Source organism: Papaver somniferum, chromosome 2 (assembly GCF_003573695.1).
Source record: "Papaver somniferum cultivar HN1 chromosome 2, ASM357369v1, whole genome shotgun sequence".
Lineage (NCBI taxonomy): Eukaryota > Viridiplantae > Streptophyta > Magnoliopsida > Ranunculales > Papaveraceae > Papaver > Papaver somniferum.
Genome location: NC_039359.1, coordinates 200,272,539 through 200,297,585, shown reverse-complemented (window position 1 = coordinate 200,297,585; position 25,047 = coordinate 200,272,539). Strand labels below are relative to the sequence as shown.

Genomic DNA, 25,047 nt, shown 5'->3' with positions numbered 1-25,047 from the left:
TTGAGACGCTCAATCCGTGACTGATCCGATCAAGCTCTAAAACAACGATGCTCCATGCACATCGATTATTTGGAGCTGCTTGTTGAAAAGCGATGCTTTATGTGTATCGAATATATACGATATTTCATGAATATCGGCTTCACAAATAACTTTGTGTTGATGGTGGTTTTTATCTTAGGGTTAAAATCGTAAAACCTTACATCTGACATGACGTCACTAGGACCACTAGCGCATTTATTGAATCATTCAACACGCCTACGTAAGAATTACCAGGGTACCTTTTTTTTTACATATATATGTGTCATGTTCCACGGTAGAACCCTTAGTATTGACCGACATCACCTTCGTACACCAAACCCTAAATTCTTACACCACCGTGCCAATGGAAAACCATGCCAGCCACGTCTCCGCGCCAAGGCATGCCAACCATGCCTGCCGCGCCACCGTGCCAATGGAAAAACATGCCAGCCACGTCTCAGCGCCAAGGCATGCTAACCATGGCAGCCGCATGTGTTAATGGCATGCCGTGCCATCCACATCTCCGCGCCAAGGCATGCCAACCATGCCAGCCGCACCGCCGTGTCAATGGCAAACCATGCTATCCACATCTCTGCGCCAAGTCATGCCAACCATGCCAGCCGCACCACCGTGCCAATGGAAAACCATGCCATTCACATCTTCGCGCTAAAGCATGCCAACCATTCCAGCCGCGCCACCGTGCCAATGGAAAGCTGTGCCAACCACATCTCCGTGCCAAGGCATGTCAACCATGCCAGCCGCACCACCGTGCCAATGGCAAAAAATGCCAGCCACGTCTTTGCGCCAAAGCATGCCAACCATGCCAGCCGCGCCACCGTGCCAATGACAAACCATGCCAGCCACGTCTCCGCGCCAAGGTGTAGATGGGGAAAAACGAGCCGTCGGTTTTTTGGGAAAGTGAAGAGTCGAGCATGCTGTCGAGACTCCTCAGCCGGGAAAAATGTTAATCCTCACACAGATGCACTGCTGCAAAGAGGGTGCTTAGATTTGGGAAATCAATCTGTATGACTCCGGCCTAAACCAAGACAATGGCCGATCCAGAGTCAATTCTGTCGCAAAGAGGGATATGGGTTGATCTGTAGGAGGGAAGTTGAGAGTTGTGTGGGATCAGTAATGATCAAGGATTGTGGGTGTGTTGAAGGTTTCTGCAATATTGCGGAACTGCTGAAGTTGAGTTCTGTGAATAAGTTTATATCGAGTTGTTGACGGATAATGATGATAAATCGATGATTGATGATATCCTGATGTCCTCGATTTAGACTTATTTTTACTGCAAGAATGATGTACCACTGATCCCTGTAAGTGTGACGGTTTCTTGAGTGAAAGAGTGGGAAAGTGGGAGATCGTGGTAAAGTCAGTTCCATGTCATGCGGAGACTTGACTGATCGTGCACCCACTACTTTGCTAACTCCTTCAACCGTTTACACGACTTATGCACATTTCTCGTTGTGGATGAATCCACGAACCGTAGACCGCCAGACCAAAACCCTAAGTGATATACCCCCATTTGTGACGTGATTGATATTTCACGAATAGTGGAGTCTGCAAGGCAGACATGTATTAGTTAGTCAGTTGTTGACTGATGTAGACTGTGAGTCTAGTTTTGTTGAATCGAGCATAAGTGGTGAATGCTCAGTGATTCATGGATTGAACATGTAGTTCTCTGAGATGTCAATGAATTACTGACTAGAGCGAGTGAAAAAGTATTTCTCAACTCGACGAATTGCTGAATATTGAGAGTTTGTCGGGCGATTGAGCAAGTATTGCTCAATTCGACAAATTTGATAATTTTGGCGTGCAACTGAGCAAGTGTTGCTCAATTCAACAAAATACCGAATATTGATAATTCGACGTGCAATTGAGCAAGTGTTGCTCAATTCGACAAACTATTGATGAATTAATGAACATTGATGGTTGGATCAATATTCGAGCAACTGATCAAGTATTGCTCAATTCGACGAATTATTTGCTGGTGTCGTGACCCAATAAAATATTAATCAAAAATATTGGTGAATTACCGAATATTATTAATTTGGATGTTGATTGCTGAATCAACATTATTTTGTGTTTGAACTTGCTCAGAATGGTGATTCGTGGAGCGTTTGTTCGAAACCCTAATTTTATCAATCCTTCATCAATTGGTGAACTGATGAAAATTGGTCATGAGTGAGGAGGGACCAACCACATGGAATGATGAGCGTCCATGGGTGCCCAGTGCTCGAGTGAGCACACACCAGGGTTCTCAGTTTGAGAGTTGGTGAAAAGCGATGATTAAATGCAGGATTCATTATTTATTGAAATATTGCTGGATTCAGCATTAGGTGATAGGTTTGATAGATGAGGACCGACCAAGAGAGCATGAGACTGACTCTTGGTGGTCGCGAGACCAGTGGTTGGTCATTTGGAGAATCCACCAGTTGGTTGGAGAGAGTTCGGGCCCCAACCATCCAATCCAGTTGGATGCAAGACGCCCTCGTATTTGATAAAGGAGTACCTCAATATGTCTGAGCACGAATGGTCTCAAAAGAGTCTTGCCAAAAAGGTCAAATGAGACGCAGTATGTCATCAGCTGCCCGCGCTTGTTCCTCCGCTAATACTTTGCATACGTCTCTTGTGCAGACTTAACGAGGTACTGACAGTAGTTGTAATCCTTCTTTCATCGATCATATGCAAAGCCTTGGTATTGAATTTCCAGCGGGCATTGGATAGGGTTATCCACGTTTGCATGTGTCATCGGTTAATCCTTTAAGAGCGGAAACCTTTCGTGCTAGAGGCCAAGATTTAGAGTCCCCTAGTCATTTGCTGGATTCTATTAGTCCTACCGGCTCAACTCGTTCGGTTTTGGGTGGGTCTTCTGCCCATCTGGCTCCTCAACCAGATTCTCCTATAGGTAACTGTCCATTCTTTATCTTACACGTATCACCATGTTTAATTTGTGGCGTCCTTTGTTTTCATTCTAATTATACGTCGAGTTCTCTTTCTCAATGTTATATTTTGTTTGTTCTGCAGGTTCCTCCAGCGACTCCATGTCATCTTCCGTTTCTTCTTATTCTCATTCAAAGCCTCGCGAGCTTACTCCCGATCTTTCTCTTCCTGAGATTAGTTTTTTTTTCCTTTTCCTTCCCTTTACCCTTTTTTGTTTTATATTCCCTCATTTTTTTCGTGTGTTGCCATTTTTTTAGAACATGGTAATAAGCCCAGTCACAAGGAACCTGTCGACCAAGATGACTCTAGCAGTATGAGCGGTGTGAAATGCGTAAAACTTGACGGGGATGGGTCCATACCGAGCGTTCGTGCAGAGGAGAACCCCGCTGCTCCCAACCCACTATTATTGCCCGAGGATGTCCAGTTACGCCTTTTAAAGTGGTAGATGCTGCTGAAATTGGTGTTGAACTGCAGGTTTACACGCGGGTGCAAGGTTTTTGGGTTCCTTCTGTCTTAGCAGCTACTTATAGGAGCATTGTTGAGAGATGCGGCTATTTGGTGAAAGAGTGCATTCTTGATATAAAGACCTTGTGTTATGTAAAAAAGAATCTTTTGGAAGTCTGCCGATAACCTTTCGCGAGCGGTGAGTGATCTCGTTAACGCGGGAGTGTTGAAGGGATGTGAGGGCACTATTTAGTCGGCCTTTGGGCTTGGATTTCCCGTGAAATAGCTGGAGGATTTGCTGCTCAAGGTGAAGGATCGCTATGAACCCCGCGTGCATCTCCCTGGGCAAATTACCAATTTGGATAAGGATCTAGTTTCTCTAGCCAAGGTGACTTCCGAGAAGAAGGTGGCGCTGAACAAGCTTGTTGTTGATGTTGCCACGACGACTATTACATCCCAGCAGGGGAAGGAGGCTGGGAACGAGGTCCACGTGGAGCTTGATAAGAAAAGACGGGAGTTGACTGCGCTTCAGTTCGCTTGATATGTTTTTGTTTTGCTTCCCTTTCTTTCCTATGGAGCAATTAACCCCCCACCCCCACACACTTTTAGATGGTATTATGGTGATGTTCTAAAAACACTGTTGATGGTTTGCTTTTTTTATTTTTAAGATTGCTTGGGATTTATATACTCTATTTGGGTGTAGCTTATTGACGTATTTGCACTAATGGGTTTTGTGTTTATGCTGGTGCCTTTTCTTGGTTATCTAATGATTTTTTGCAGAGCGATTCATGTTTCGCAAGGGTGCGCATTATGGATGACTTCACCTGTATACGGCTCGTGAGTCGGACAAGGTAGGCTTGTCAGGTCGTTTTGAGTGCTGTTTGGAAGGGTCACCATGCTTTGTTATGTTTGGATGCTGAGAATCTGTTGCCATCGCGTATTATTCTATAAACTTAGTTTTTGGCGCATATTACTCTGTAAATACTTGGTGTTATGTAAAGGCAACTTTTGTTTTGTCTTTGTTTGGCGGATCCAAGTTTTAATGTTGTAATCGCGTGCTTCTACAAGACCATTTTATGCATACGAAATTTAATGTTATCTCTATCTTTCCCTTTCTCTTCTCCCCATTTTTTTCATTCTTTTTTTTTTATCTTCTTTTGAATCTTGGTGGTTTGTTAGCGCCTATACTTCCCTTTAGTACGCGGCGTACTTAGGCCGACTCATTTTGTAAGTATAACTTAGCCAACTATGTGACCGACTGGGAGTTGAATTGCTTTGTAGAGTTTGCTGAGACGTATGTGATAATTTATAGCCATGTATTTTTTGTCCGGATGAATAGGCGCGCTAGGAGACCCGTAGCTTCCTATTTTTGTATAGCCGTCCAGATGCGGGGAAAAACCTGTGGCCTTGTACCTATTGTGTAGCCGACCAGATACATGGAGCAACCTAAAGCCTTATAATTTTTGTGTAGCCGACCAGATGCGTGGAATAACCTGTAGCCTTGTATTTTTGTATAGACGACCAGATGCATGGAGCAACCTGTAGCTTTCTATCTTGTCTAGCCGACCATAAGCGCGGAGCAACTTGTAGCCTTGTACTTTTTGTATGGCCGACCAGATGCGCAGAGCAACCTGTAACCTTGTATTTTTGTATAGCCGACCAGATGCGCGAAGCAACCTGTAGCCTTGTATTTCTTCTTCTCATGACATCATGACACATGTCATTGAAGTCCTCATATTTATTATTGTTGATGGTGGTTTTTAGTTCAAGGGCTAAATCGTAAACCCTATATTTAATGCGATGTGGTCCTGTAAAGGAACATAAGCCATTTAAAAGCAATGAGTGCTTAAGCCTCTTTGCTCACATATGTATTGAGCAATTCAATATATCTGTATGTATGAAATTTATTCAGAATGGTGAGTGCAATAGCAACCCCAAAATATTCTGTGAATTTTATCTTCCACCAGCATTATTCACTAATGCATGACTTGCCTAGTATTTTCCTATGTTATGTTCCCAGCCGAACTCTCAATATTGACATGACATGACGATTAAATGTTCACTCTCAGCCGAGTAGCATGAATCTCCCGAAGTGTCAGTATTGAGATCTGCATGAAAGTACTCACATAGGCTGCATCACTCTCTGACAAAGAGAATTTTGTATCGACGCACTTTTAAGTTAGCTCGATCGAACACGCTTAAATTCCTTAAGGAAAATCTAGACTGTTAATATCAGTCTTAAGAAACAATCACGGCTACACAGTTTGGCCACGCAATTCAACAAGCCTAGCCTAATCCTGGCAGAATTAGACGATCATCACAATGACCATGGGCGGGCCCACTAGCATCCTGGCCGAGCGAATCCCATCTAGAACATCCACAACGCTTCAAACGACTGACCCTAATATGGGTGATCATGCTGTTGGAAAAACATACTCTAACGAACTAAGACTGGCAAAAACGGTCTCAAAACCCATCACATCCGTCCAACTTAGCCAGCCTCGTTGGACGACGTAGATCGCATCTCGAACGATCAAAGAAGTATTGACGTGTTCACTGGAGGCTTAATTTCTACCTTAGTCGATCGACCTTCCCACGACAAGTCCCGGGAGTGTTAAAACATTTGCCCAAACTAGAGCGAACGCGCTATTCCAGAACCCTAGTATGGGTTGCGATATCATACAACTGCCGCAAGTTCATCGTGTCCATCTATCTTCGCCAGCCTGGTCAGACGACCTAGATCCAGTTTCATGTGGCCAATGAGGTGTCGTCGCGTTCACCGCCGACCCAACTCCAACCTTGGTCGATCGACTTGCTCATGGCAAGCCAAGAGCGTATAGAATCTTTCACCAAAAGTAGGGTGAACGCGCTGCTTCGAAACCCTAATTGGTGTTTGCGGCAGTATGTTACTGCCGAAAATCGATCACGACCATCCATCTTCGCCAGCCGAATCGAGTGGTTTGGATCTAATTTTAGATGGCCCAGGAGATGTTAGCATATTCACCAACGACTCGTCTTTGCATATCGCCAATCAGCCTGTTCGAATCAGCGCCCAACGCTTTGATTCGACTAGCCAAAACAGGGTTGGCCACGTGGCCCCTAAACCCTAAAATTAAATCATCAGCAAATCATCTCCGCCGTCCAACTTCGCCAGACGATTTGACCGGCCTAGATTCTATTTCAGGTGACCAACAAGATGTCGTTGTGATCACCATCCACTCTTCTTTCATGAGGGACAATCGTCCAAGAAAAAACTAGCTCATAGGGATCCCAAACGATCGCCCAAAGGTAACTAGTTGTGCTGCTTGCATGTAATTCAACAACAATCATTAACTGCCGCAAATCTCCTCAGCCACTCAACTTGGCTAGCCGATTTAAGAGGTCCAGATCTAACTTGGATCGACCGATAGGATTTTAGAATGGCTACCAGTCGCCACTCTCCTATAGGAACTGATCGACCACTCCTTGGGATGCGTGCGTAGTACCCACCAACTCCCTGAAAAAGGGCGGTCGTGCTCCTTTTGAGACGCTCAATCCGTGACTGATCCGATCAAGCTCTAAAACAACGATGCTCCATGCACATCGATTATTTGGAGCTGCTTGTTGAAAAGCGATGCTTTATGTGTATCGAATACATACGATATTTCATGAATATCGGCTTCACAAATAACTTTGTGTTGATGGTGGTTTTTATCTTAGGGTTAAAATCGTAAAACCTTACATCTGACATGACGTCACTAGGACCACTAGCGCATTTATTGAATCATTCAACACGCCTACGTAAGAATTACCAGGGTACCTTTTTTTTTACATATATATGTGTCATGTTCCACGGTAGAACCCTTAGTATTGACCGACATCACCTTCGTACACCAAACCCTAAATTCTTACACCACCGTGCCAATGGAAAACCATGCCAGCCACGTCTCCGCGCCAAGGCATGCCAACCATGCCTGCCGCGCCACCGTGCCAATGGAAAAACATGCCAGCCACGTCTCAGCGCCAAGGCATGCTAACCATGGCAGCCGCATGTGTCAATGGCATGCCGTGCCAGCCACATCTCCGCGCCAAGGCATGCCAACCATGCCATCCGCACCGCCGTGTCAATGGCAAACCATGCCATCCACATCTCTGCGCCAAGTCATGCCAACCATGCCAGCCGCACCACCGTGCCAATGGAAAACCATGCCATTCACGTCTTCGCGCTAAGGCATGCCAACCATTCCAGCCGCACCACCGTGCCAATGGAAAGTTGTGCCAACCACATCTCCGTGCCAAGGCATGTCAACCATGCCAGCCGCACCACCGTGCCAATGGCAAAAAATGCCAGCCACGTCTTTGCGCCAAAGCATGCCAACCATGCCAGCCGCGCCACCGTGCCAATGACAAACCATGCCAGCCACGTCTCCGCGCCAAGGTGTAGATGGGGAAAAACGAGCCGTCGGTTTTTTGGGAAAGTGAAGAGTCGAGCATGCTGTCGAGACTCCTCAGCCGGGAAAAATGTTAATCCTCACACAGATGCACCGCTGCAAAGAGGGTGCTTAGATTTGGGAAATCAATCTGTATGACTCCGGCCTAAACCAAGACAATGGCCGATCCAGAGTCAATTCTGTCGCAAAGAGGGATATGGGTTGATCTGTAGGAGGGAAGTTGAGAGTTGTGTGGGATCAGTAATGATTAAGGATTGTGGGTGTGTTGAAGGTTTCTGCAATATTGCGGAACTGCTGAAGTTGAGTTCTGTGAATAAGTTTATATCGAGTTGTTGACGGATAATGATGATAAATCGATGATTGATGATATCCTGATGTCCTCGATTTAGACTTATTTTTACTGCAAGAATGATGTACCACTGATCCTTGTAAGTGTGACGGTTTCTTGAGTGAAAGAGTGGGAAAGTGGGAGATCGTGGTAAAGTCAGTTCCATGTCATGCGGAGACTTGACTGATCGTGCACCCACTACTTTGCTAACTCCTTCAACCGTTTACACGACTTATGCACATTTCTCGTTGTGGATGAATCCACGAACCGTAGACCGCCAGACCAAAACCCTAAGTGATATACCCCCATTTGTGACGTGATTGATATTTCACGAATAGTGGAGTCTGCAAGGCAGACGTGTATTAGTTAGTCAGTTGTTGACTGATGTAGACTGTGAGTCTAGTTTTGTTGAATCGAGCATAAGTGGTGAATGCTCAGTGATTCATGGATTGAACATGTAGTTCTCTGAGATGTCAATGAATTACTGACTAGAGCGAGTGAAAAAGTATTTCTCAACTCGACGAATTGCTGAATATTGAGAGTTTGTCGGGCGATTGAGCAAGTATTGCTCAATTCGACAAATTTGATAATTTTGGCGTGCAACTGAGCAAGTGTTGCTCAATTCAACAAAATACCGAATATTGATAATTCGACGTGCAATTGAGCAAGTGTTGCTCAATTCGAAAAACTATTGATGAATTAATGAACATTGATGGTTGGATCAATATTCGAGCAACTGATCAAGTATTGCTCAATTCGACGAATTATTTGCTGGTGCCGTGACCCAATAAAATATTAATCAAAAATATTGGTGAATTACCGAATATTATTAATTTGGATGTTGATTGCTGAATCAACATTATTTTGTGTTTGAACTTGCTCAGAATGGTGATTCGTGGAGCGTTTGATCGAAACCCTAATTTTATCAATCCTTCATCAATTGGTGAACTGATGAAAATTGGTCATGAGTGAGGAGGGACCAACCACATGGAATGATGAGCGTCCATGGGTGCCCAGTGCTCGAGTGAGCACACACCAGGGTTCTCAGTTTGAGAGTTGGTGAAAAGCGATGATTAAATGCAGGATTCATTATTTATTGAAATATTGCTGGATTCAGCATTAGGTGATAGGTTTGATAGATGAGGACCGACCAAGAGAGCATGGGACTGACTCTTGGTGGTCGCGAGACCAGTGGTTGGTCATTTGGAGAATCCACCAGTTGGTTGGAGAGAGTTCGGGCCCAGTATGAACAATTGAGCAAGTTAGGTTAGAATTATGAAAACGTGTGGGACCGGCCTTGTGCAAGCCCTAGGAATGACCCTGGTCGGTCATGAACGCGTGCACGTGTTTCTGTGGTGTCCATGTTTCTATACTGAGGGTTTCAGTATTTTCTGATGCGCGTTCGAGCAATATCGTGAATTTTCAGAAGAGTTTCATCTTGACTGAGAATTCTCGATTTTTGTTGGAATGAGCATGCATGCTCAATTCATCAATGTTTTGAAAATATTAAAATGAAAGTGTTTTAATATTTAAAATTGTCGTGATAGGCTAGCCAGTCGTGTGACTATGTTGGCTTTAGATTTTTCGTGATTTGAGCAATATTCGAGAAAATATGGAGAAATCATGAATTTTGCTCAAACCCCAGGAGTTTCATGAATTAAGGAAAATAATAATTATGAAAGATTAGGGTTTGCAAGGTGTGGGACCGGATATGGCTATGGCATGGCCGGCCGTCTAGGTTGCCCCGTCCCGCACACCTTTCCTTATTTTATTATTTTCATGAATCCTTGAAGTTATGGAGAATCCACGAGTTTTTGTTGAAACGGAGGAGTTTCGTGAGATTAGGGAATAATAATGATAAAAATCTAAGGATTGTGAGGTGTGGGACCGGCAACGGCTTAGGCATGGCTGGCCGGTTAGGTTGCCCGGTCCCGCACACCTCTCCTTATTTTATAATATTATTTCGTGAATCCACCAAGTTATGGAGAATTCACGAGTTTTGCAAAAACAAGGAAAGTTGCTAAAACCAAGGAGTTTTCGTGAGTTCACGAAATAACAAAAAATAAGGAAAATAATGGGAGAGGCACGGACCGACCATGGCTAGGGCACGGCCGGTCGGCCGGCTGGCTGGTGGGCCCGGCCCTGGGCGTCTCTTATTATTTTATTAATATTTATTGTTTTCTCCTGTTTTGCGAAGGATTCCTCATTATTTCATATTTTTGGACACTCGTTCGTGCTTCAGGGTGCTCAGTCGTACATCATTGTCGAGTACACTCGCACCATTTTTGTGGGGCTTACTCAGTGATGGTCCAGATGCACGATTGTTGAGTATGTATTACTAATCTATGAATTCAGTGGAGAATAATCCATGAAACTGAGTAATAAAAATGAATAGTTGTTCATTATTAATTCGCAGGATCAGCTGTGGATTCGACTACGAATTCAGAATAATAAAACAAGCATTACCATCCTATGGGATTGTGGATTCGACCATAGAATCAGAGTATTAAGATTATCTATTACCATTTCATGACATCAGTGGATTCGATCATGAAATCGGAGTAATGAGATATCACAGTTGTTTTATTTCCATTCTATGAGATCAAGCCGTGTATTCGACCATGGAATAGGAGCAATTGTTATTGCCATTCCATGGGATCAGGCCGTGGATTCGACCATAGAATAAGAGCAATTGTTATTGCCATTCCATGGGATCAGGCCGTGGATTCGACCATGGAATAGGAGCAATAATAGATTATTCTGGGAATTCAGTAGTGAATGTCACGGCAGGATTAATTTATTGCAGAAAAGATATTAGCCAGTTAAAGCGTCACATCTATTCTGAATGGTGCATAGTCAGGGAGTCACGATGTTGTTTACCACCTGAAGGAATTAGTGTTTTCAATCTACGGAGAACCGCTTGAATCTATGCACAGTCTCTCCACATAATCAGGGAACGGTGAGTGTCACCGACGTCCTGAAGGCGTCCGCCGCCCAATTATTCTTCTATGTGGAGGTGGGTCTCTCTCCTGAAGTCAGGGAACAGTAAGTATCACCGACGTCCTGAAGGCGTTAATCTCTCAATCTACGGAGAACCGCCCAAATACTTTGGTCTGTTAAAAGTCCAGTTTTGGTCTGTTAAAAGTCCAGTTTTGGTCAGTTTAGCGTTTATGGGCTCGGCCAAAAAAAGGAAATCCTTGTTCTAGGAACAGACGTTCGTTCGTTAGTTTAAGAAACAAACAAAATATACCCGAGTCTAATGACATAAAATTTTGTCTATGAGCTTTCATGAAAATTTTTATTTTTGAAAATATGCTCTTGTTTCAAAGACGGATGCTCGCACAAGGGAGCAAAATATATATTTTCAAATTTACGTGAGTTTCACGTTAAAAATATTTTCTGTAAAATCAATTTTTGATTTTGAACAACTTTTGAAACTAGAGAATCATACATGGTGAAATAATGTCTGAGTTTTCATAATTATAGAATGAACGTTTTTACAATTTTGGAAAATCAGTGGATGTTCACACAGTAAACTTTACGTGGGTTTTTCACGGTTTTATGAAAATCAATTTATGATTTTTGAGCAATTGCTGAAAACAAACAATTGTATATGTGATGAAATAATATATGTATGAGTTTGGTGATTTTATAGTGTATGCACACATGTAGAAAATCAACGAATGTTCACATGAAAGGTTATGTGAACTATTCATAGTTTTGTGAAAAGTCAGTGTTGACTCTAGAATGATAAGTTTTGCTCGTCTTCGCAGGTTTGAAGGAGTGAGCAAGTTTTCGAAGTTTCGTGTCATCACTAAAGTCTAGTGAAATCGTAAAATAGGTAAGAGTTGGGGATTACCATTTTTGCAGACGCTGATGTGAGCATCTCTATTCCATGATTCATTGTTTTGTTTAATCCTGCGCTTTGTATGAATGATACGCTGAATGTTATGAATCTGTCACAACCACTTTGCAAGAATGACTGACTCCCATGGTGACACTTTCAAAGACGACGTTTCCAGGAATGACATCTCAACGGATGAAACTTTAAGAAATGGTACTCCTGGGACCTCTGAGTGATGATGAGAGATCCTTCATACCGAGTTGCACTTCTGGTTATTTTATTAGCTTTACCGCAGGATGATAGTGAAATCCCGGATCAATGTAGACTCCAAGAAAATGGAAGAAAGTCTACGGGAGTGGAGAACCCAGAAGAAAGGACTACAAGAGGTTATCAAATGACGTGCAGTCCCCAGCCGTTTCTTTGGTGAGTTGTTAGCGCTCCTTGTGTCATGAATTTGACTGTGCAATTAGGATCACGAGACCAAGGTTTGTTATTTATTTTCAGACTTTTTCTCCATCGATTGACGGTCTTCAACTGTTCCCGGCAAAAATTCAGGAATCCAGCACTGATGAAGAAGCCGATGTAAGTATCTTTTTTATGCGCATCTCCTTGAATGAAATAATAATAACTGTTGTTGATGAATCCAGGAAGAAATCATTGTAGATAAGCAGCATGTTGATGAAGCGTGCTCTTCTTTGGGACATGGGAATATGGAGAATTCCTGAAATCCCGAACCGAATGGAGATAACGGCGTTGCCAATGGAGATCCCGGTATTTCCGAGCCTTCAAATGATTAGAGACTCGCTTAGTAAGTATATCTCCTGTAATTTCTTCATAGAAGTATGAAATTGTTGATTTGTGAATGAATGAATGAGAATCCATGTAAATTTATGGATAACTTTGCCGAAATACGTCACCAGAAAATTTCAGACTTCAAATTTTGCTGGAAACGCTGTAGAATCCTCGTCCGAAGTCTTATTTTCGCGGTCTACATATGTATCTTCAAGCCCAGGAAATTTCCAATCTTTAGCAGAGAAGCTTTTTGAATTTTGAGCACTTTTAGGGCCTGAAAAAGGCGAAATAGTGAACTTCCAGGAGACCTTCAAAACTTTTCCAGGTTGCATGTTTTCCGATGTTTTGGCCACATCTGTTAGCTTGTTCATCCGATTTCTATGAAATTTTGATATGTTGTAAAAAACATCCATACAAAGAGAATGATATATGACCCAACCTTAAATTCCTTACCAATTTCTCCCAGTTCGTCATTTAATGTAGGGAAGTGTAGAATCTCTTCAGATGAGCTTGTCTGAATAACGTGTTTCATGGCTTCTACACTATTTGCTCATGTTTTAGATGCATAGTAAAGAACTTAGATGATATTATTTCACTTAAATGTTGGATTTTATGGTTGTGTTGGGTTTCCACGCTTGAATCATTCTAATCCCATGTAATCTTCATATTAGGTCCCAAATGCTGAAGTTAGGAATAATGGATCCAACAATGATGACTTGAGAAACCATGGAGCCGTTGATAATGTGACCTCCATACCTGTACCTCAAGGTCATGTAACACTTGTTGTTGATGCCGTGGAGGTGGCTGAAACTCCAATTGTGCGTGAGATGGTGGAACCCGAATCGAGAATAGAAGAAGCTGCTCCAACCGAAGTTGTTCCTATGATTGCTGACGCTATTCCAGCGACTGAGAACCGGATAATAGTGCAAGAGTATCCCAACGCAGAGACTGATTCTACTCCTCCATTTGGTGAGATACTCCCATATCACAGGTTTCTTGGTGGATTTAGCGTTTCCCATTGGATATGCTGCTATGTACAAGAAACCGTGGAAGATGTATGGGCACATCGTCGTTACCAAGGATCCGAAGCATAGCTATTTCTTGATGAGGAAAGTAGAAGTCATATTGCGTGTTATAAATGATATCCGTATCACAGCTAGAAATACTGTCACCCGGGATGTACTCTTTGATTGGGAGTACAACTTGAAGAAAGCTGAAGAACTTGGCTTCAATCTGAAGTGGCTTCGTCAAAAGATTGATGCTATCAGGAAAGCATTCGAAGGTGACACTCCTTTCACCACCAATGATGCCGTGTTGAAGAAGATGGATGAAGCTGTTGAGATGACCAAGAAGCTGGAGGCGGAGAAAGCTGCTTTGCAAGTCTTGGAGGATGCAGAAAAGCAGAAATCTTATTTTTCTGACTTTCTTTAGTTTTCTTTCCATGATATTTGAACCTTGGACTTCTGAGAGATGCTAGGTTTTATATTGGTTTTGATTTCTTGATTGGTTTTGAATTGTGAAATCGATCGTCTTGACCAGTGGACCATCAATCCCCAGTATTTTGTTAAGTCTCTCCCTTTCGTTTTCCCTTCTTCTGGTGAGACCTAGATAGAGAACCAGGTAGAAAATTTTATGTAAAGACCTAGGTGGTTGAAGTTGGAGGTACCTTGATGAAAGATTTAGCGGAAGGACCCAGTGGACATCGATCGACTGTGGAGGTTATGAATCCCGTCTAAGAATTGCTGCTTGCATGTTGTATGCTCTGGAAGCTGTAGGAACCTCATACGACGTCGAAATTCGATGCTTGACCCCAAATTTTGAAGCTAAGAGACTGAGTTATCACATGAGAAAAGAATCAATCAATTTGGAGTTGCAGTGGTCATCCAACTAAGCGTGCACATTTGTAATTTGTAATCGCGTACGAATTTTTCAGATGTCGTAGACCTGACGATAAAGGCCATATCTTTCAGCTCGTATGTCCGATTGATGCACTCTTTTGATATGTTGTAGAATAAACATAGACGAACATCTTTCATTAAGGAAATATTGTCCCATTCCTCACCCATTGGTACGTTTTTGTAAACCCATGGCCTGGAGCATGTCATATCTCACTTGTAGAGGCGATGAGAACATCTTGTAGAGGATTTTAGTTTTGTGCCCGTCTGCCGGGCAAGCTTTAGTAAGAAGTTCATGTTAGCATGTTTTCATGTTTACACATCTTGATATGAATCATTAGGGATTGAAGAAGTATGATCCATAGAGAATGGATAGTTGATGAAGCCGGATGTTGCGCCCGAGAGTGATGTTGAGATTACAATTAGAAGTTCTCCATAAATTCTTGTTGATGCCGAGACCATGAATAAAGTTCCTCCACGTGCTGATGACGATACTATTATTGGAGTTTATACAGAGACCGAAGATGATAGTTTTTGCTCTTCCGTCCAGTGAGCATGCACGAACTAATTGGTGAGTTGAGCATTCCTAAGATAAAGGTGTATTAGGATTTCAACCCAAATCCTCCTGTTATGACTTTACTGTGAAGTGGCTTCGTCATGGAATCGATTTTGTTGTGGGTAGATAGCAGCAGCAGTCTTTATTCTGGATATGATTGGTGAAGAGAGGAAGTTCCCCAGTCGTGCATGGGATTTTGATGTAGAGAGGTTCCGTTTGACGACGTTTCATGGAATCACATTAGGTTGCAATGACTTGTTATGTGGATAACATTTTTTGAAATATATTGAATTGATATTTCCAATAAAATCAAGTCCCCGGTGCATCCTTCATTCACTTAGCAGAGTTGAAGGAGTTTGTAGCATACATTGATGAACGGTGTTGCATCTACTTTAGAAGTCTTATGATATGATAGTGAAGGATTATCGATTGTAGTTCAGCTATACTTTGATCGTGTCGGTGTTGAACCGGTGTGTCACGTCGAGATATTGTGCTGAAGCTAGAGGCGTTATTATTGAAGGTGTACTCTTTGATTGGGAGTAAAATTCGAAGGCTTCTTATGTGCTTGAGCACTGAAGCGTCGAATGTCTTATGCTTGATCGTCTCGGCTCCGTGTATCTTCTGTCGATTCAGCATTCCGCTGTGAGGGATTCAACACTTGTGCAGACATCAGAGATTTCTGATTTTGTGGGAACTCGTGGACATTCCTGCAAGTCTATGGAGAAATTACCAAAGTGTTCCTTGCCATGATTCCGTCATCTCTAAGTGGTGAATGTCACGGTGAGATGCTCGATTCGAAGCGGTGTCAGGTTCAACCACTTGGTAAAATATTGCTGGAGTGAGATTAACCACTCATAACATCTTGTAATAGCAGAGATGCTAGCTGAATTGAGTCCCCATGCTAGAATAACATGTGAGGGAATGAAAGACATAGACATGGAAGGAATGAGACTTGCCTGAATGCGAAACCTCTTGATGAATTTCTATGTATCTTTTGCAGGTTATTGTTTCAACATCGTCAGAGTTCGAATTTCCTCCAAGTGCTCTTATGATGGAACGTCCACTAAATATTCTGGATCAGAACACTATGGGAAAAATATACATCTACAACTGGAGATTTACAACACTTCGCTATACATCGTAGAAAGTCCTATGTTTTACATATGGTTTCAAAGAAAGAGTTGTCGTATATCATCACTACCAACCCTTAGGAACAAGGGGTTGCGCTAAGAAAACAAACGACAACTCCTTTAGCAAAACTGTTGTGACGACATTTAGGTATAACAACTTTGTTTCATAAGTGTAGTGACTTAGCCTATCACAATTCTCACAAGTGTTGTTGAAGAACACAAAAATATGATAATGAAAAATACGTTAGAGGGGAGATTCGAACATGAACCTAATGCATGGATGTATAGCTCATCAACCATCCTTACAGTTCACAAGTTTAGGTTTTTTCTTTTTTTTTTTAATAGAAACGTATAACAACACTTATAAATGTTGTTGAAGTTAAAATATAGAATGTGGGAAAAAATTAGGTTTGGGGGATTCGACCCTGAGCCTCCTATATGGAAGTCTACACCACTAACCATACCTACACTATCACAAGTTCTGTAAAGTTGGTGGTTCTTTAATATACTATTATGACAACCCTTCATAAGCGTTGTAAAACAAAATATAATGCTCAAAGGCGACTGAGCCGCAAAGAGCGCGAAGCATTCTCTGTAACCATATACATTCTTCTCTGTAAATAATCACATACATTCTATAAGACCACCCACTTTAAGCAAAGCATGCAACTGGGGAATTATGGCAAAAGTATACCATCAAATTATAAGTTAGAAGGGTTGTCTGGTCATTTTCACAATCTCCATAATATTTATTGCACAAATTTCCATGAAGGGTAATATGGTCATTTTCACTATCTGTAATATTTATTTTACTCATTTCAGATAAGGATAGTTTGGTAATTTTCACAGTCTCCATAATATTTATTACCTTTATTTCTAGTAAGGGTAATATGGTCATTTTAACAATTTATAATATTTAATTTACTTATTTTCCGATAAGGGTAGTCTGGTCATTTTTATAGTCTTCATAATATTTATTGCATTAATTTCCAAGAAGGGTAATATGGTCATTTTCACAGTCAGTAGTATTTATTTTACTTATTTCCGATAAGGGTAGTCTGGTCATTTTTACAATCTCCATAATATTTATTGCACAAATTTCCATGAAAGGTAATATGGTCATTTTCACTATCTGTAATATTTACTTTACTTATTTCAGATAAGGGTAGTTTGGTAATTTTCACAGTCTCCGTAATATTTATTACCTTTATTTCTAGTAAGGGTAATATGGTCATTTTAACTCTGGTAATCTTCGAACCTGGGATGTTCAATTCTGATATATTTCATCTCCAGTTCATCCGAACGAGAAACTCGGGTCTAACTCTGGTAATCTTCGAACCTGGGATGTTCAATTCTGATATATTTCTTCTCCAGTTCATCCGAACGAGAAACTCGGGTCTAACTCTGGTAATCTTCGAACCTGGGATGTTCAGTTATGATATATTTTTTCTCCAGTTCATCCAAATATTTCGAAGGAATTATCTTACCTGTAAATGGATGGATTCATCATTCTTACAAAGTTTCTGACTTAGAGTAGTCAACTCTCAGCCAGGTTTCGATCTCGGAGCCTGTTTTGCGTACAATATGCAGAAATAGGGTTTGTTTAATGTTCCATAGAATATTCCGAAGGAATCTTACCTATAAATGGATGGATTCATTATTCTTACCAAGTTTCTGACTTAGAGTAGTCAACTCGCGGCCAGGTTTCGATCTCGGAGCCTGGTTTGCATACAATATGCAGAAATAGGGTTTCTTTAAGGTTTCGTAGAATATTCCGAAGGAATCTTACCTATAAATGGATGGATTCATTGTTTTTACCAAGTTTCTGACTTAGAGTAGTCAACTCGCGGCCAGGTTTCGATCTCGGAGCCTGGTTTACATACAATATGCAGAAATAGGGTTTGTTTAAGGTTTCGTAGAATATTCCTAAGGAATCTTACCTGTAAATGGATGGATTCATCGTTCTTACCAAGTTTTTGATTTAGAGTAGTCAACTCGCGGCCAGGTTTCGATTTCGGAGCCTGGTTTGCATACAATATGCAGAAATAGGGTTTGTTTAAGGTTTCATAGAATATTCCGAAGGAATCTTACCTTAAATAGATGGATTCGTCGTTCTTACCAAGTTTCTGACTTATAGTAGTCCACTTACGGCTAGGTTTCGATCTCGGAGCCAGGTTCATGCCTCGAAGTTGACGAAAGGGGTATGTTTAAGGTTTAGGGGAATATTCCAAATGAATCTTTCATGTATATGGTTGGATTCATCGTTCTTACGAAGTTTCCGACTTATAGTAGTCCACTTACGGCCAGATTTGGATCTCGGAGACAGGTTCATGCCTCGAAGTTGACGAAAGGGGGTCTGTTTAAGGTTTGGGGGAATTACCTGAGAAGGTACGAAACTCTTGTTTGCGTACCTAGTATGCGAACACGGTGGTTAAGTTCTAGAATCGGCATTGTATGATTCTCATACTCATGAACTAAAACATTTATGATCTAAGGAATGCAAAGTTTGAAAACCGTGGCTTAATGCAAAGTTTAAAACACAATTAGATTCATTTGATTATCTTTTATGATTGACTGATCATCATATTTGATCTAGAAGTGTTAGATAAATACAGTTAAGTTAAAAGTGTTCATGTGGCTAACTTCGGTTAACCATATGGTTGGGTTCATCGTTCTTACGAAGCTTCTGACTTACAGTAGTCCACTTACCGCCAGGTTTCGATCTCGGAGCCAGGTTCATGCCTCGAAGTTGACGAAGAGGGGTCTGTTTAAGGTTTGGGGAAATTACCTCAGAAGGTCTGAAACTCTTGTTTGCATACCTAGTATGCGAACACAGTGGTTAAGTTCTAGAATCGGTATTGTAAAATTTTCTCACTTCTGCAAAAAGTTTCTCACTTCTGAAAAAAACTATTTTGTTGTCTGGTTCTGCAAAAAAATTTCTCACTTTTGCAAAAAAAATTAAAAAAATTGGGTTAAATCACTAACTTAGGGTTATTGAGATTGGGTAGAAATATCCGAAAACGTTTCCAGGACCAAAATCGTGAACCAGGAAGTTCGAATCGCCACATGAGCTTCGTCTTTATCAGTTTCAATGCATACCTAGTATGCAAACTGTGAAGTGCTACTTCAGGTACGGAACTCTTGTATGCGTACCTAGTATGCGGACGAGTTTGTCTGTGACCAAGTCCGGAACTCTTGTATGCGTACCCAGTATGCGAACGAGTTTACCTGTTAAAGGTCAAGAACTGTTGTTTGTGAACCGGGTTTGTGACACTGAAGTTCGACTCGACACTGAGCTTCATATTTATCGATTTTGATGACGTGTCATGCTAAGTTTGATGTCTGAAACCTCATGGAGCTAGCCGGTTCACAGTTTGTATGTCGTTATACCATATTTGAAGTTCGAATCAACACCTAAGTTCCATTTATCGATTTCGATGATGCATCCTGCTACGTTTGAAGACAGAACCCTCTCAGAGCTTCTTAGTTCATAGTTCGTACGCCGTTATACCACATTTGAAGTTCGAATCGATACTGGGCTTCATATTTATCGATTTCGATGATGTATCATGCTATGTTTGAAGTCGGAACCCTCCCGGAGCTTCGTGCTTCATAGTTTGTATGTCTTTATATCACATTTGAAGTTCGAATCTACACTGAGCTTCATATTTATCGATTTCGATGATGTATCCTGCTAAGTTTGAATTCAAAACCCTCCCGAAAATTTTTGGTTCATAGTTTGTACGACGGTATACCACATTTAAAGTTCGAATCGACACTGAGCTTCATTTATTGATTTAGATGATGTATCATGTTAAGTTTAAAGTCTGAACATTCATGGAGCTTCTCGGTTCATAATTTGTACGCCATTATACCACATTTGAAGTTCATAACCTGTATGATTAGTCAAAATTGCTTGATGACCTATGCGACTAGTCGAAATTCAAACCGGAAGTACAAAGAGAAAGAACAAAAGCACAAAGAAAGCACACATTCTTATTTTTTCTGTTTCGTTCCCATATATTTTTTGGAATTTTTTTTATAACCGAAGGTCGATAATAATATCTTAAAATTTTTGATATTTTTGTTGGATTTTTTTCATATCGATAGTTGATAATAAAATCGAATACACGAGTTTGAATTAACACAAAAAGAATCACACATGCTTCTCAATCCGTATGAGCATTCTAAAATGAATCTACATCGTCCCTTAATTTTTGCAATCCGTATGAGCATCCTAGAGTGAATCTAAACCGTCCAATATCTTTTATATAAATCAATTTTTTTTTCTTCTCACTTCCCCTTCGCTCATTTTCCATCACTTTTTCCTCCTCAACACAGAACAAAACCCTTACTCTAATCTCTCTAACCTTGCGCCTCCCTCGGAAAAAAACCCTAACTCAAGTCTCTAATCTCTCTAACCTTGCACGTCCCTCAGAAAATAAACCTCAAGATTTGTTTAACCGGTAATATACAAAAGAATCAGTTTCAGCTTGAAGCAGAAACCCTACATCCTCATTGTTGAACAAACGAAACCAAATCTCAAGATCTCTTCAAAAATTTCAATTAAAAGTCAAAATGGAACTCAAAATTCTTTCAATTAGATTACTTAACCAGTTTCTTTAACCAAATTTCACTAAAACCCTATTATTTCTTCAACCAAATTGAACCAATTTTTCAACCCTAGCTGTGGAATTGAATTCTGGTGGTGATAGGAAGATGATTCTGGAGCTGTTGGTGATGAATTATAAGATGGGTCTTGTTGGTCTGATGTTGAGTTAATGGGTTCGACGGATTTGAGCAAATAAAAGACTAGAAAAGATGGGTTTGATTGATTCTGATGTTCTCGGGTTTGTTGGTGGTACTGATTCGGATTGATGAAGCTAAGAAGATATAGATGCAGTTGATGTAGATGTGCCTGATTCAAGAGAGGTGGTGTTCTGATATACTGCAGGTGGTGGTGGTGACTCTGTAGTGGTTTAATTGATGAATGGTGAATGCTTAGAAGAGTGCTAGGACTTGCAGATGAAGGATTTCAGCTGTTGATTGCTTCTATTAAAGATAGTTGTTAAGAAATGAGATCTTATGTGTTGAATCAATGGGAGATATCTGTTGATTGCTTCTATCGACGATGAAGCTTGAATAAGTATTGAGCTCGAGCACAGTGGAGAAGAGATGCTGAGATGAATTCAGGTGGACGAAAATGGGATCTTATGGTAAGTTTATGGAGTCATGGTTTATTTATTTGTGTATTTTTGTGGGGATTTAGGGGTTTTTTATAATCTAATTGAATGTTGGAAATGATATAGAGGTCTAATTGAATTATTTGTTTAGGGTTTTTGTTATTCAATGCTTTTAGAGATTAGGGTTCTTATCAGGATTTGAAATTGTTGAGTTTCCAGTGATGATTAACTACCGTGTTTATTCCTTCTTATTCGTGTTCAGTGACTTGTGGGTCTTTAATTGATTCTATCTACAATGGGTTTTTGACAATTTTGTTTCTTGTTTGCATACTAAGCATGATGAAATTGAAGCAATGTTTTTTAAAGAGAGAGCCATACTTGAAGCCAAGTACCAGAAGATGAAGATTGTTCAGGAAATGACTGAGATTATTCTTGGTTTACAAGGAGATGTTCCAGCGGATTCTCGAAAAGGAGTTCCTTATGTTGGTGGAAAGTAAGATTTCACATCATTTTTACTATTTCATTGCAAGAAGATCATATAATTTTATTTGGATTGACTTATTATTTTGTTTGGTGTGTTATAGCAACAAGGTTGTTTCTTGTGCAAAGCATTTCGTTGGTGATGGTGGCACAACAAAGGGTATTAACGAGAACAACACAGTGACTGACTGGTATGGACTACTCAGTATTCATATGCCTGGTTATTATAATTCAATCATCAAGGGTGTATCAACCATCATGGTTTCGTACTCAAGCTGGAACAGCGAAAAGATGCATGCTAACCGTGATCTTGTTACTAACTTCCTCAAAGACACTCTTAATTTCAGGGTAGATAGAAAACCCTCTTTGAACTAGACCAGTATTAGCTAAACTAATTTGGACCAAGAAAAATGAAGGCATGACTGACAGACTGTTGTTTCTATTGCTTGAATTATGTGTTAGGGATTCGTCATTTCCGATTGGCAAGGTATTGACAGGATTACTTCACCAGCAGGCACCAACTATACTTACTCCGTCCATTCTGGGATTAATGCCGGCATTGACATGGTATGATGGCCATTTTGACATAAACTAAAAGTTCAATGTTAGAACTACAATAAGTTACTTTGACATATTAAATGTTTTGGGTATTTCTGCAGATCATGATTCCAATGAACCACACTGATTTTATCCATGATCTAACCTACCTGGTTGGGAAGAACGTAATCCCCATGAGCAGGATTGACGATGCTGTGAAGAGAATTCTGAAGGTAAAATTCATGATGGGTCTCTTTGAGATCCCTATGGCTGATCACTGCTGGTAGATGGCTTAATTTTTACTTTACCAGGGAATTCATTATATACCCTTAACTTGATTTATGTACTTTCTTATGTTTACACAAATTAACGTTCTCTTGTACCAAATGCGCAGGAACTACTATCCTCAATGCAATAGCGTCTACAGTTGGCCCGAGCACTGAAATCATTTACAAAGCAAACCCTGAAGATGATTTTGTCAAGTCTGATAGCTTCTCGTATGCTATTGTTGTTATTGGCGAGCAACCATATGCAGAGACAATGGGGGACAACCTTAACTTAACAATTCCTGAACCTGGTTTGAGCACTATGAAGAACGTTTGTGGCTCTATCAAGTGTGTTGTTGTTGTTATCTATGGACGACCTCTTGTGATTGAACCTTATCTATCATATGTTGATGCTCTCGTAGCTGCATGGATCCCTGGAAGTGAAGGTCAAGGTGTATAAACATTGCAAGGATGCCTCAAAATACTTTAATGGGCATGGAAGATCGAGAAGATGTCAGAGGTAACCAGTTAAGAGTTAGGATGCCTCAAAATACTGTTCCAGTTGGCGACATCAATTTGTTTGAGAAAGAAGCAGATTGTTGTTGCTTATATTGTTTAGTGGTATGTTGTTTTTTATTGTTTATACTTGAACTTCTGTAGTAAGATTTTGAATATTCGTTTTGAATATAGGTGATGATGTAAAGAAGGGAACTGGGGTCCATATAGCGACTCCTTATCCTGCTAAGAAGGCTGGTAAGAGTGACAAATCAAAGCAAGAAACTCCAAAATCTGCTGCTACTCCAGTCGCTTGCAACACTTGTAGCAAGTATGTTGTAATGTGCATTTAAATTAAATTCTCAGTTAGTACTGCCCCTTATGTCTTATGGTATCTGACATTTTATTTTAACTGTTTACTAGGACATTCAACTCGGAGAAGGGACTAGAATCTCATAGTAACGCAAAGCAGGCTATATCTCACCATCTTATAGTTAAAAGTCTCTTTTGTTTTTTACTTCTTTTGGAAATGTGTGAAGGTTTTATCAAATGTGATTCGGAACTCATCCATCTAAAGTGTTTTGGATTTGGGACATGTGAATGCTATTGATAGTTCATTGCAGTCTTTATAACACAATATATTTTTTTTGAGTTGCAGCCAGCTGAGGATGATGACGACGATTCTGATGTTGATCTTTTTGGAGAGGAGACAGAGGAGGAAAAGAAGGTTGCAGAAGAACGTGCAGCGGCTGTCAAAGCCTCTGACAAAAAGAAATATGTGAGTATGCTCTCTTTAAATTGTTCTTTTGAAACTAAGGAGATTAGTTCTGTGTATGGTCTTGTGGGTTTTGCTAAGAACCATATATAACTGTCATTCATTTTAACTTTTTCCTTCAGCCGGAAAGTCTTCAATTTTGTTGGATGTGAATCCATGGGATGAAGAGACAGATGTGGCAAAGCTTGAGGAAACCGTGAGGAATGTCCAGATGGAAGGCCTCTCATGGGGAATGTGTAAGTATCTTCTCTCAAATAATTGATTCTGTCAAAACATCTTACCTTCCTCTTAATGTACTTATGCTTCTCTCCTATTTCTATCACAACCAAACTTGTCACAGTTGGATATGGTATCAAGAAGTTGCAAATTATGATATATGATATTTTTGGTCATGTAAAAAAAATCTATCATTTTATTTTCTCTAGTTGCGCAATACACTTTCATACAAGGTGATTTTGAGGTTATCTAGGTAATGCAATTGGAGTGGCATGTTAACTTGAATGAATGTAAATGTGTTACTGGCAGCTTAATGTGAATGTGAAAAATACTTTCGGCAATTCGGTTTCAGCTATAATTTTTTTTTTCAAAAATTTTTTATGCACACAACTTCTAATAAGAGTTGTATTCCATATTTCAACTACACAAACCTGTGGTTGTGAAAGAATGTCTTTACGACATAATTAGGTGATGTCCAACATAGTTCTGCAACTCTAACAAGTGTCATGCAAATCTTATTCATAATAGTAATAAGAGTTGCTACATATTTCTACAATACATATCTTAGGTTGTCTAAGATAGTCATTCAACGTATACAAGTGTTGTGTTACATAATTCTACGATACACATCCTTTGTTGTGTAAAATAGTCCTACAACACAAGCAAGAGTTGTGTTAGGCTTTCATAAAAAAATCGAAAAAGACTCACAACT

At 40.5% G+C, this 25,047-nt stretch overlaps 1 protein-coding gene and 1 long non-coding RNA gene across 2 annotated transcripts; both read left to right on the top strand.

Annotated features, from left to right (window-relative positions):
- The first annotated feature begins 21,566 nt into the window (after window positions 1-21,566).
- LOC113352576 (beta-glucosidase BoGH3B-like) lies at window positions 21,567-23,026 on the top strand. The gene is made up of 6 exons (XM_026596385.1): window positions 21,567-21,599; window positions 21,902-22,059; window positions 22,151-22,394; window positions 22,509-22,613; window positions 22,706-22,866; window positions 22,978-23,026. Exons 1-6 carry the CDS (start codon window positions 21,567-21,569, stop codon window positions 23,024-23,026), a joined length of 750 nt encoding a protein of 249 aa, XP_026452170.1.
- Window positions 23,027-24,086: 1,060 nt separating this feature from the next.
- Window positions 24,087-24,485, top strand: LOC113354373. Its single transcript, XR_003361845.1, has 3 exons — window positions 24,087-24,122; window positions 24,242-24,355; window positions 24,460-24,485. It is a non-coding gene; the product is annotated as an uncharacterized LOC113354373 (long non-coding RNA).
- Window positions 24,486-25,047: the final 562 nt, after the last annotated feature.